This window comes from Mastigoproctus giganteus, chromosome 10, assembly GCF_048544385.1.
Source record: "Mastigoproctus giganteus isolate SK-2022 chromosome 10, ASM4854438v1, whole genome shotgun sequence".
NCBI lineage: Eukaryota > Metazoa > Arthropoda > Arachnida > Uropygi > Thelyphonidae > Mastigoproctus > Mastigoproctus giganteus.
This window is the reverse complement of record NC_143584.1, coordinates 58,690,949-58,703,768: the sequence shown is the minus strand read 5'-3', so window position 1 is coordinate 58,703,768 and position 12,820 is coordinate 58,690,949. Positions and strand designations below refer to the sequence as shown.

Sequence of the window (12,820 nt, the reverse complement as noted above, 5' to 3'; positions counted from 1 at the left end):
AGGGGAGGTACCCATAGACTGGAAATGTGCAAATGTGACCCCAATTCACAAAGGAGGATCAAAGGCTGACACAAGTAATTATAGACCTGTGAACTTAACTTCTGTTCCAGGAAAATTAATGGAGGCACTGGTTAAAGAAGCACTGCAGGATCATTTAGACAAGACTTCAGTTATAGCTCAGACACAGCATGGTTTTGTTAAGGGGAAGTCTTGCCTGACCAACTTGATTGGATACTATGATGCAGTCACAAAAGAACTGGATGCAGGGAATAACTTTGATATTATATACTTGGATCTTAGAAAGGCTTTTGATACTGTTGCACATGGAAGACTGCTACACAAATTGGAGCAGTGTGACATTGGAGGCAAATTGCTGCTATGGATAAAGGGGTGGTTGAGGGGGAGAAGACAGAGTGGTAATCAATGGACACTGCTCATCGTGGACTAATGTTATTAGTGGAGTCCCTCAGGGCTCAGTGTTGGGTCCATTATTGTTTTCTGTATTTAAAAATGATATTGATGATGGTATATCAAGCTTAATGTCCAAGTTTGCAGACGATACAAAGGTTGGCAGGGTTGTCAAGGACACTACTGACACTGTGCTGCTGCAACAGGATCTGGAAAGGTTGAGCAGATGGGCTGAGAGGTGGCAAATGAAGTTTAACATTGACAAATGTAAATTACTACACATGGGAAACAGCAACCCCAGAGGAACGTATCAACTCTGTGGTACTACACTGACAGTGGTAGAGAATGAAAGGGACTTGGGGGTGGTTGTGCAGGCAGATATGAAGTTCTCTGAGCAGTGCAGACGGGCTGCAAGAGTAGCTCATGGAGTATTGTCAATGATATACAGGAATTTTTCCAGCAGGGATAAGGAGGTGATTATTCCATTGTATAAGGCAATGGTCAGGCCACTCGTTCCAGCAGAAGGAACGAGTGGCCATCCTTCATTTCAAGAAGGATGTAGAGCTGCTGGAACGAGTACAGAGAAGGGCAACAAGATTAGTGAATGGAACAAAGGGGTGCTCTTACGAAGAAAGGCTTAAGTTTTGCAAATTACAGTGTCTGGAGACTAGGCACCAGCGAGGTGATCTGATAGAGGTGTATAAAGCCTTGAATGGTTTAAGCATGCTCAATGCTGATGGGATTCTTCCTCTAGCTCAGAAAAATCACCTGAGAGGGCATAAATTCAAATTGAGGAAAGACAGATGTAGGATAGACGTGCGGAAATTTGCCTTTAGTCAGCGGGTGGTTGGTTGGTGGAACAGACTTCCATCCCTTGTGGTGGAGGTTGATAGCCTAAATAAGTTTAAGGCTCAGCTGGACAGGTATTTTGAATGAACAGAGGGGTGAAGTGGAAGTGGGTTATTTATTTTTTTTTTTTTTGGCTGATGCTGCATAAGCTTGCTTTCTTGCATCAAATGCCTCTACTAATGCTAATGCTATATTAATAATTCGTAATTTTGAATCTTCTGCCAGTCTTTCAGGTTTGTTTTTGGCTTCCCCTAGGATACTTCTTTAGGTCATATTCAAAATTGACCTAAATTGACCTTCAAAAAGAAGGTCAATTTAGGTCAATTTTGGTATGATCAATAATTCTGAAATATAAACAATATTAACCTGAAATTAAGAAATACAAGAGTAATCCAAATGCATTTTAAAGTTTCTGTAAATTGTATTGAGCTACATAATTGACTAATCAAATTACTCGTATACTACATACATTGACTTATTGATGAGCATGTGTAGGAGTTTTGTCAGAGGAACACGTTTGTTTTACGATTTTATGGCGCGTTAGCATCTAAGGCTATAATGTGCCAAGTCAAAAAGGTGTAAAATATAAAACTATAATATTATAATTGTTTATATATTAATTGTGAAGCACTCACAATAATATATAAACAATTATTTATTTTATTAAGTTTACGATATAAAAACTTAATAAAACAAAATGATAAAAACATAAATACAGCTGACACATCATTGTCCGATAAAATCTGTCTGAATGTATAAGGCTCAGACAGATGGCTAAAATATAAATGACAATCTATGGATTTTCAATTAAAATATGGACTTAAAATGGTGTCACGATTTCTACACATAGGACAATCGTCAACCCTCAGCAGACAGCAATGTGACAATGTTGTATGGGGAGCCGAGATAGAACAACTTCCTCTTTTCGGTTCCTGCACAGATTAGACTGCAAATGTTCAATTACAGGCTTAATCTCATAACTTGTTTGCAGCCTGTCCATTCCATGAGTATTGCCATTGGGATACAAGTTTATTTTGAATTACTTGCCAGTAGTCGGTATAGGGTACTAACAGGCAAGAGTTAAAGAGGTTCACTGATTTGGCTGCAGTGTCTGCCAAGTCATTTCCTGAGATCCCAATGTAGCCTGGGATCCAGCAGAAACGAACATAAAATTCAGATTGTGCAAGGAAGTGCAGCAGCTTCTGCTGTATCCGGGTCAGGACAGGATGAGGGTTGAGCCTAATCGATGATAAAGCCTGCAATGAACTCAGAGAATCAGTATATATAATATATTTTTTGTGGTGGGTGGTTTGTATAATCTAAGGCTAGCTCAAGCGAGTGCAGCTCTTCAGTGAACACACTGCATTCGTGCGAGATCTGCTCAGATACCGTGGTGTCTGGGAAAACAACTGCAGATCAGACAGACATTTCTGACCTCGAGCCATCTGTGTAGATGGGCAAGAAGTTAGGATGTTCAGAGTGCTGTGCTAAAAAGACCTGCAGGTAGACAGCGGATGGAGTACTGTCCTTTCTCCAGTTAAGGGAGAAGTTGCAGTTTGGGACACGAGCATGGCAGGGTGGAGAAGGTTGCCCTGGTGATGGGGCAACATTGTCTAATGTGATATTCAAATCACTCAGTAGCCTTTGGATACGAATACTGAATAGTTGAATGGGTGTCCATGTCAGATGGTCTGGCAGGGACTTCAGTTTCCAAGCACACTGTAGAGAACTGTTTCCTGTGAAGCGATAACAAGGGCTCATTCGCTTCGACATATAGGCTCTGGACAGGAGATGTTTGAAATGCTCCGGTGGCAATACAGATCGCCTGATGGTGGATAGGATCCAGTCATCGGAGTTCGCAGAGTCTAGAGGATGCCTATACCTGGCACCCCTTGTTTCTACAGGCAGTTTTGCTGTGTTGGGTGGCAATTTTCCATCCTGTTGTCTGGAACCAGACTTCACCAGGACAAGATGCATTTGATAAGCTAAGATGCAATCTGATATGTTGGGATGCATAAAACATGTAACTTCACACAGATGTCCTCATGGTTTTACAGGTTTGTGCCCTACAAACCCAGGAATTCTTATAAATTCTATTTCCAATGATTCCCAAAAAGGGAAAAAATGTATGGTGTGTTTATATTTAGTATATGCTGCATTATCAAGTATATTCCTGACATGAGAACTTCCATTTTTACATGCATCGATGAGAACCCAATCATCTGCTTACAATTTTACATGTCTGATTGGAAGAATTTTCCACAGACTAGCTTCTGGCTCTATATTTCAAATCTTGTTTTTCCTCACTACCTATATACTTCCAGTACCGAGTGCCATAGGGCACATTCATATTGGGATACCTCTGGCCCTGCTTTGGAATACGAAGTGCACGAGGTGACACGAAGTGCACCTTCGTGTCACGAAACCAGGTGAATTGGCACAGTGGGCAGCCTGCAAGCAATTCCCACAGCGGAATGGTTAGCAATAACTTAACTATATACAGAAGTGGCTGCAAACCATATAAATATACCCCACTAAATTCAAACGAAATGTATCCCCAAATCAACTTCCGCCTCAGCCGAATCCCAAAACATTAAAGGGAGTATGATGGATGGGCAGAGTGGAAAGAGACAGTGGTCTTAACCGATTGTGCTTAAAATACAGTAAACCATTTTCAGGAACGTAACCCCCGCTATTCACGGGGGTTACGTTCCTGAGAAATGCCGCAAATACCGAGTTATGGCTCCCATAGTAATAAAGGGGTTCCATTCCAAAGTATGAAATATACAAGAAAAACTAGTCTAAAATTTTGTCTATGTATGTATTATATGTACCTTTATAATATGACTATGTACATAGACAGTACATAGTGAACTGCAAGCATATGGCATTGAAAAGAAAATAAGAAACAATTTAATATTAAATGTAATATTTATTAGAAATTTCAAACAAATCATTCAAACCAGCACCTTTGCTAGCTAAAAAAAACTTATCCCCCCAGTACTATCACCAGTTTTGCTAGTGTTGATAAAGGAGTTTTGTCTTTTCACGAATGATGAGTGAACTTAACGGAATTTTATTTGAGTTCGGTCTTCTATCCACAGATTTAAAGCCTTTTCCATTTTTTCTAATTGAACATCACGAGTTACAGAGCAAATTGTAGAAGCAATTAGCACGTTTTCACGGACATTACGGCGGATTTTTTCTTCCGATTTTTGGATTGATCATACCATTGACTCAGAGTGATTTTATAATGTTTTGCCACTGAGAAGACACTTTCACCATTAGAAATTTTCTCTAATAACTCAATTTTATTCGCTAATGTCATCACCTTCTTTTGATCTTTTCACATTTCCCTTATTATTCGTAGCCATATTTTTGTACGGGTTAGAAAGAACTTGTCCAAAATAATCACTTTCTTCCGTTAACACACTCGAAAAAGTCTGTTTTACACTGCAAAATGGTAGATTTATCACTTTTGTAAGGATATCAATTTATAAATTGATAAATTTTATTCAATTTATAAGCATATAAATTAAAAGCAAACAACAAAACCTTCCATGACAAGCACATAACACATACTGAACAAGGATTAGCGAGAAACATCCACGCTCGCGATTTTGTCACCCCTCTCCCCCCACCCACTGAGCGCTGTTTTGATCGGGAAAGATAATTTTAGCCACGGCCATTTTTTTTTATGGCGGAAAATGTTCATGGCACTTTAAAATTCACATTTTTTTAGGTTTCATTTTATATTAAATCAGCGACCGGGAATACATATACCGCGAATAGTGGGGGGTTTACTGTACTACTTTTGCACATTGCACAAAAACATATGACCATGTGAACATGTTTCTAGGGCCCCCTCCCAGCAGCTTGGAAGGGGCCAGTGCAAGTGAGGGGTCCTGAAGCTTAAGCTTCATTAGCTTCACAGTAAATCTGCCTCTGGTTAGGCCACATCTCGAGTATTCCACACACCTCTGAAGCCTCATTTTAGGAAGGATTTGGATATGTTGGAATGGGTGCAGAGAAAAGCAATGAGTTCAGTGAGGGAAACAAGGTTACTCTTTACAAAGGAAGTTTTCAGTTGAGCAAATTACAGCATCTGGAAATTTGTCACATGAGAGATCTGATTGAGGTGTTTAGAGCTTTGAATGAATTGCATACACTAAATGTTGATGCATCATTCCTCATGTTCAGATAATGAGTACGTATAAATTGATGAAGATGAGCAGAAACTTCAACCAGCAAGTAGTTGCCAGTTGGGACAAAATTCCATCTGGTGTTGTATACAGTTTGAATAAATTTTGGAAACACTAAAATATATTAGTGGCCAGATTATGTAATTTTTTTTTTTTTTTTTTGCAGATACCATACAAGCTTGCTTTCTTTCATTTGCCACTACAATTCTAATGAGTGAAGTTTTTGATTTTGCTAGCAAATCAAGCATACACAGTTTAAGTAGAGAATTATTATAATTTCATCAGTCTCATCTTGGGAAAAGTAAACTGACAACTGTTATCTATAAGTTTAAAATGAACTGTTACTCAGAAGTCTCATTTTATTACATAAATAATTCAATTCATTACATAAATAATTAAATTCATTACAGTTTTTTTTTTTTTTTTCCTGGGATACTTAACTTTGAAACTAACATTTAAGTAGAAAATTATTATAATTTCATCAGTCTCGTCCTGGGAAAAGTAAACTGACAACTGTTATCTATAAGTTCAAAATGAACTGTTATTCATAAGTCTCATTTTATTACATAAATAATTCAATTCATCACAGTTTTTTTTTTTTTTTTTTTCCTGGGATACTTAACTTTGAAACTAACATTCCCTCTTTGGGATATTAATTAAATTAATAAAGATGAAAAAGTTCCCTCCTTGGGATGAAATGGATATAAAAATAAACAAGTTTTAATATTCACACTTTTACTGCTTTCACCTAGTGATTATGGTGTATAAAGAGGGGAATAGAATTTTAAATGAAATAGGCACAGAATAGTGTACTGAAGGAGTTGTTCTTACTAATGCTATTCAGAAACCCCTTCCTATTACAATTACTTTGCTGACCATTGCATTCTTAAATCCAGGTTTTCCAGTTTTATTAATCCCTGGTATTTCAATTTTCTTTAACAGTTTACCAACTGGTATTTCCATTTTCTTTAACTGGTGTATCAAAAGTTACTATAAAAGAAAAAAAGATTAGTTATATAAGTACTAGCTTAAACAACAACAAAAAAAAAAAAATTATATATATATATATATATATATATATATATGTATATACATAGGTTACCTTATTATAACTCATTAACAGTCAACTCTACACAACCAAGCATTTAACTTTTTTTGAGAAAAAGTTGAGGTCAAAATTACATAGGGCTTATATTTTACTTTCAGTACTATTATCTGTGAAACACTTGTTAAGTGTTTCACTTGTTAAGCGAAACATTTGGTAAGTGCTACAACATTTCATGTTCTTTTCTTGGTGGGGGATTCTCAAGAGTTTTTTTTTTCCTTCTCACTATTTCCTACCTGGTTTTGGCTGAAAAAAACAAGAGCAAATCTGGTTGAATTTACCACAGCAGTGGCAGAGTTGGTCAAAATTCATTTAGATGGTCTAGGTGGGAGCTTGAGCAACTATGCCACTGCCCTGGTAAATCCAGTCTTGCACAATGTCTATGCATAATATTTAATATTCATTAAAATTTCTTGTAGTATTTAATTTTTAGCGATTATTGCTTAAATTTAATTAATTTTTAAGATTAATTAAGTAAATTAAATTATTAAATCAGTTTTTGTATCCACGGAGATACTATTTAACTTGTATTAAAAAAGTTCCACAAATGACAATTGCAATCAGAATTGAATACAATGAGGATGGACAAGGGGAGATCTGTACTTCATGGGAGGTACCCATGGACTGGAGATATACAAATGTGACCCCAATTCACAAAAGAGGATCTAAGGGCAAAACAAGTAATAACAGACCTGCTAGTTTAACTTCTATTCCAGGGAAATTACTGGAGGCACTAGTTAAAGAAGCACACCAGGATCATCTAGACTTCAGTTATAGCTCAGACACAATATGGTTTTGTTCAGGGAAGTCTTGTCTGATCAATTTGATTGGATACTATGATGCGGTCACAAAGGAACTGGATGCAAGGAATAACTTTGATATCATATATTTGGATATTAGAAAGGCTTCTAATACTGTTACACATGGAAGACTGCTGCACAAATTGGAGCAGTGTGGCATTGGAGGCAAATTGCTGCTGTGGATAAAGGGGTGGCTGAGGGGGAGAAGACAGAGTGGTAATCAATGGACACTGCTTGTCGTGGACTAATGTTATTAGTGGAGTCCCTCAGGGCTCACTGTTGGGTCCATTATTGTTTTCTGTATTCATAAATGATACTGATGAGGGTATATCAAGCTTAATGTCGAAGTTTGCAGACGATACAAAGGTAGGCAGGGTTGTCAAGGACACTACTGACACTATGCTGCTGCAACAGGATCTGGAAAGGTTGAGCAGATGGGCTGAGAGGTGGCAACTGAAGTTTAACATTGAGAAATGTAAAGTACTGCATATGGGAAGCAGTAACCCCAGAGTAACGTATCGTGTGGTACTACACTGACAGTGGTAGATAATGAAAAGGAGCTGGGGGTAATTGTGCAGGCAGATGAAGTTTTCTGAGCAGTGCAGCCAGTCTACAAGAGCAGCTCATGGTCTCTTCTCAATGATATGCAGGAATTTTTCTAACAGGTCTAAGGAGGTGATTATCCCCTTGCATAAAGCAATGGTCAGGTCACACCTCAAGTACTGTATATAGGTCTGGAGGCCTCATTTTAGGAAAAATGAGGAGCTGCTGGAGCAAATGCAGAGAAGGGCAACAAGATTAGTAAATGGAACAAAGGGTTGCCCTTACGAAGAAAGGCTTAAATTTTGCAAATCACAGTGTCTGCAGACTAGACACTTGCGAGGTGATATGATTAAGGTGTATAAAGCCAGTCTTGAATGATTTGCACATGTTCAATGCTTATGGGATCCTTTCTCTTGCTCATAATAATCACCTGCCTGAGAAGGCATAACTTAAAATTGCAGAAAGACAGATGTAGGATAAATGCATGGAAGTTTGCCTTTAGCCAGTGTGTGATTGATTGCTGGAACAAACTTCCATCTGCTGTTGATAGCTTAAGTAGATTCAAGGGAGAACTAGACAAACATTTGGACCGAGTGGATGGGTGAAATTAGAAGATTTGGGTTTTTTTTTTTTTTTTTTGGCTGATGCTATACAAGCTTACTTTCTTGCATCATGAGGACTGGATAACACTGAATTGTGCCTCTGAAATGAAAAAGATTAAGAACCACTACCTAGTTTAAGAATTTTTTTTTTTTTTTTTTTGTTTTTCCATTAACAAGGTATACACTGACGTAATAAGTGTATACCTTGTTAATGGACAAACAAAAAAAAAATATATATATATATATATCTCATGTAGTAAGTGTATACCTTGTTAATGGACAAATAAAAAAAAATAATAATTCTACAACGGCAGATGGAAGTTTGTTCCAGCAAGGTATACACTTACATAGTAAGTGTATACTTTGCAGGCTAAATAATCTCAGAATACTTTTCACGGCATGGTGAAGGATGTTTGGGCCTCCCTGCAGGAAGAAGCTTCTAGAAATTCCCCTCTAATCTATGATAGGATCTCATTCTACACTTCTTACAATGAATAAAACTACAAACCTATTAGAGTCAATGGAGAATCAGTCTATTTTAATGTTAGCTTTAAGTGCAGTTTGATCATTGAAAACTTTTCCACTTTCCTGGGACCATTTCTAAAGTTAGATTTCTATGAAACATTCAAACAAAAGACACTTCAATTCTGAAGTGTCTAATGCACTCACACTTCAATTCTGAAGTGTGAGTGCATTAGAGCAGAAATTCTGCTCTAATGCACTCACTAAAATAATAAAATTGTATTAAAACTGTATAGGCTTGAAATTTCAGAAGCTGGAATGTAAATTTAGAAAATAAACACTGCCACATATTACTGTCTTCCTTTTCACACCTTTTTACAACTTGAGTTGGTTTCCTTGAGAATTTTTTTTTGCAAGTCAGCATCAATGGTTAGACTTTAAATAATAGTTTATCCACACCATATAACTATACATAAAAAGCATTTATACGCAACTGTTTCTTATATGTACTTTGTGTGCTGAATCCCACAGAATTAATTCACTTTGAAATATACCAGACAAGCTGGGCTTGCTACCTGGGAGTCTAAAATGCTGATGGAGCTGATATTTGGGTCACACTCAAGTCAAGTGGATCTATTTTCAGCAAAGTCTGGACAGTCTGTGACAGCCAAATCCTCTGCTTGCACATTCACAATGGTGGGACTGTTAGTAATCCTGGGTATAACCCCATGTGCAAGCACACTATGGGTGACCATCTAGGTGTGAACCAACGTAAGCAGAGTCGAGGTGTGGCTCCCACATTTCGACGCACACGGAGGAATGTACCCCTCTCTGTTACCAGGCAATAATAGGTGGTAGAGAACTCATCAACCGGTGCAATACCACTACTTTGCTTATTGGAGGCTTGAAGTGGTGGAACCCATGTTTAGTCTGCAGAGCAAAGTTCCGGTCAATTCTCCCATCTCTTCCATCAAGCAGTAGGATTGATGTCTTTTGAGGTTATGATGATCACCATGGCAAGATCCAAACTTCCTTGCATTTCGAGGGTACAGCTCTAAAACGTCGTTCACAGGGCTGCTGATAGTTTATACACAGGACTGAACCTATAGGTCACTCTCTCTATGCGGCTTCCAGATCAGCTGGTGTATAATCTTGCTTCCTCTACTCTGCCAGATAGTGACTGGAGGGAGTCTGAGTAGTGTGTAAGCAGGGGCATTGTCGAGGCCATGTTATGTCAAGGATCTGGAAATATTCTTATTGTGTGGATGCCCTATCAAAAAATTTCATTACTTCATACAGCATGTCCCCCCCCCCACACTTTTTCTTACTATTGAATAAACTATGAATCATACAGCGAATAATTTGAGCAACTGAGTTGATCAGTGGTTGAATCAACTGATAACTGAGGTATGAAAAAGTACATGGGGTTTGGCAGACTAAGTGGAAATGGACGTCATTGAGATTAGAACTGAGATCATGTGTATTTGTGAAATGAACTAGGAAGTATTTGGGAGGTTTAGATATTTTTGCAGATAAGTGTGCTCTATTAGTTTGACAATTCATAGTTTATTCAATAGTAAGAAAAAGTGGGGGGACATGCTGTATGAAGTAATGTAATTTTTTGATAGGGCATACAGACAATAAGAATATGTCCAGATCCTTGACATAACATGGCCTCAACAATGCCCCTGCTTACACATTACTCAGACTCCCTCCGGTCACTATCTGGCAGAGTAGAGGAAGCAAGATTATACACCAGCTGATCTGGAAGCCACCTAGAGTTACCTATAGGTTCAGTCCTGTGTGTAAACTATCGGCAGCCCTGCGAATGACGTTTTAGAGCTGTACCCTCGAAATGCAAGGAAGTTTGGATCTTGCCATGGTGATCATCATAACCCCATGTACTTTTTCATACAGAATCTCAGTTACAGTTGATTCAACCACTGATCAACTCAGTTGCTCAAATTATTCGCTGTATGATACCTTTCGCCTCAAAGGTGGTACCTTATGCAAATGTCCATTCTGATATTCCCTGACAGAGACTTTGTAATTTGGAATCCCCTCTTTTTGATCTTTTCAGGGTTAAAATCACTCTATTCCTTAAAATCTCTAGCTCATTCTGTCAAATTCATCTGTTGTCTCTACCATTCTCCCACCTCCACTAATCACTTGGAACTTTGACTTCCTCTCTTTGCAACTTGACTTCCTTTCCAATTTCCTAACAGAGAGGTGATTTTCCTTGATTATTTTAATGTTGTGAACTGCAGCTGGCAGCCGTTTTCAAGTCACACAGACCCAGCTGGTCGAGATGCTGAGGCTTTTGCAATTGCTAATGACTTCACACAGATCTTCATTTACCTACCAGAATACCGGACAATCCTAACCATAGAGCCAACATGCTTTATCTTTTTCTCACAAATAACCCTTGTAAGTATACGATCAAAGTGAGTGGTCCTATAGGCAACCTCATGATCACAACTCGGTGATTGTATCTTCCCCAATGGAGCCTTTATTTCATGGCTATTTCCAACCTCGTTGTTCGGATTACAAAAATCCAAAATGGGATGACCTGCAAGATTTATTTTCCTTGGTCGGATAACCATTTCAAAACTTCTGATATCAATGTTTGCTCAGATTGTATCAGTGAAATTATTCTTTAGGAATGGAATGCTTTATTCCACACTCCAGCTCAATCACTTCCTTTATCTAAACTTTGGTTTTTCAATAAATGTGCTAAGGCTGTTCAAGAGAAGAATGTTGCATAAAGTAATTGGCTTGTTTCGAATTCTTCAGTTTATTTTTCCGATTGCACCCGATCTCAACAATTGCAAAGCAGTTATTAATTAGTCTAAACTAGATTTTGAACACGCTAGGAGAAAACTTACTTCTTTCCCTAATGGTAGCTGAGAATTCTGCTCTTGTGCCAAAGCTATTTGACTGCAACTTTTGCCCATCTCTGATCCCACTTCTGTCAAAACCAGATGGTTCTATTGTATTCAGCCAAAGATAAAGCTCACCTGCTAGCATCCCATTTTCCTTCCAACTCATGTATTAATAATCTTGGTAAAAACACCATCCACCATTCTCAGCACATTCCATTCAAAGCCTCCTGTGGTCTTTTGTCAAAAGGATGTCAGATGGATTTTGAAGAATCTTGATGCTAAGAAAGCTCCAGGTCCTGATGGTATTTCTCCACTTGTTTTCAAACCCTGTGCTCCTAAACTTACCTTCTTTCACTTTTATTCCAAAGGTGTTTTTCCTTCTGGCTGAAAATTTGCTCACATTCAGCCAGTTTCTAAAAAGGTTGACAAATCCCTAGCATCCAATTATCGTCCCATTGCAATTACTTCTACTCTTTCTAAAGTAATGAAGATATCAATAAACCACCAACTCTTAAACTATCTAGAAACCTGTCTGATCAACAATCACCAGTATGGATTCTATCAATGTCAATCCACTAGTGATATACTGGCTTATGTTACCCATTTATGGACAAATTCAATGGAAAAGTCCAATGAAACACAAGCAGTTGCTCTTGACATCTCAAAGGCTTTCTATTGTGTTTGTCATAAAGGTATTTATTCTAAGCAAGCTTCCATCTTATGGTTTGCCAACTGTTTTTTGTAATTAGTTATCCAGTTTTCATTCTGACTGCTCACCAAAGTTGATGGTAGATGGCTCTGTCTGCTAACACTACTCCACTAATACTGGTGTCCCCCAAGGACACAAGTATTAGGGTTCTTTCCACCGCTCTTTTCCTCTTGTATATTAATGACCTTCCACTGACTGGAAATCCTATCCATAGTTTCTAGTGATGATAGCACATTGCATTCCACTTTCCAGTTTGAG

At 38.0% G+C, this 12,820-nt stretch overlaps 1 protein-coding gene across 2 annotated transcripts in view; it reads right to left on the bottom strand.

The window, feature by feature from the left end:
• Nucleotides 1-6,181: 6,181 nt before the first annotated feature.
• The window catches only part of LOC150079047 (protein LSM14 homolog B-like), a 170,180-nt gene continuing 163,541 nt past the window's right edge, over nucleotides 6,182-12,820 (bottom strand). For both annotated transcript variants that reach the window (XM_090382429.1, XM_090382430.1), the window contains exon 8: nucleotides 6,182-6,449. In XM_090382429.1, the coding sequence (XP_090238555.1) occupies nucleotides 6,403-6,449 (47 nt within the window). In that variant the 3' untranslated portion in view covers nucleotides 6,182-6,402. The remainder of the gene's footprint in view (nucleotides 6,450-12,820) is intronic.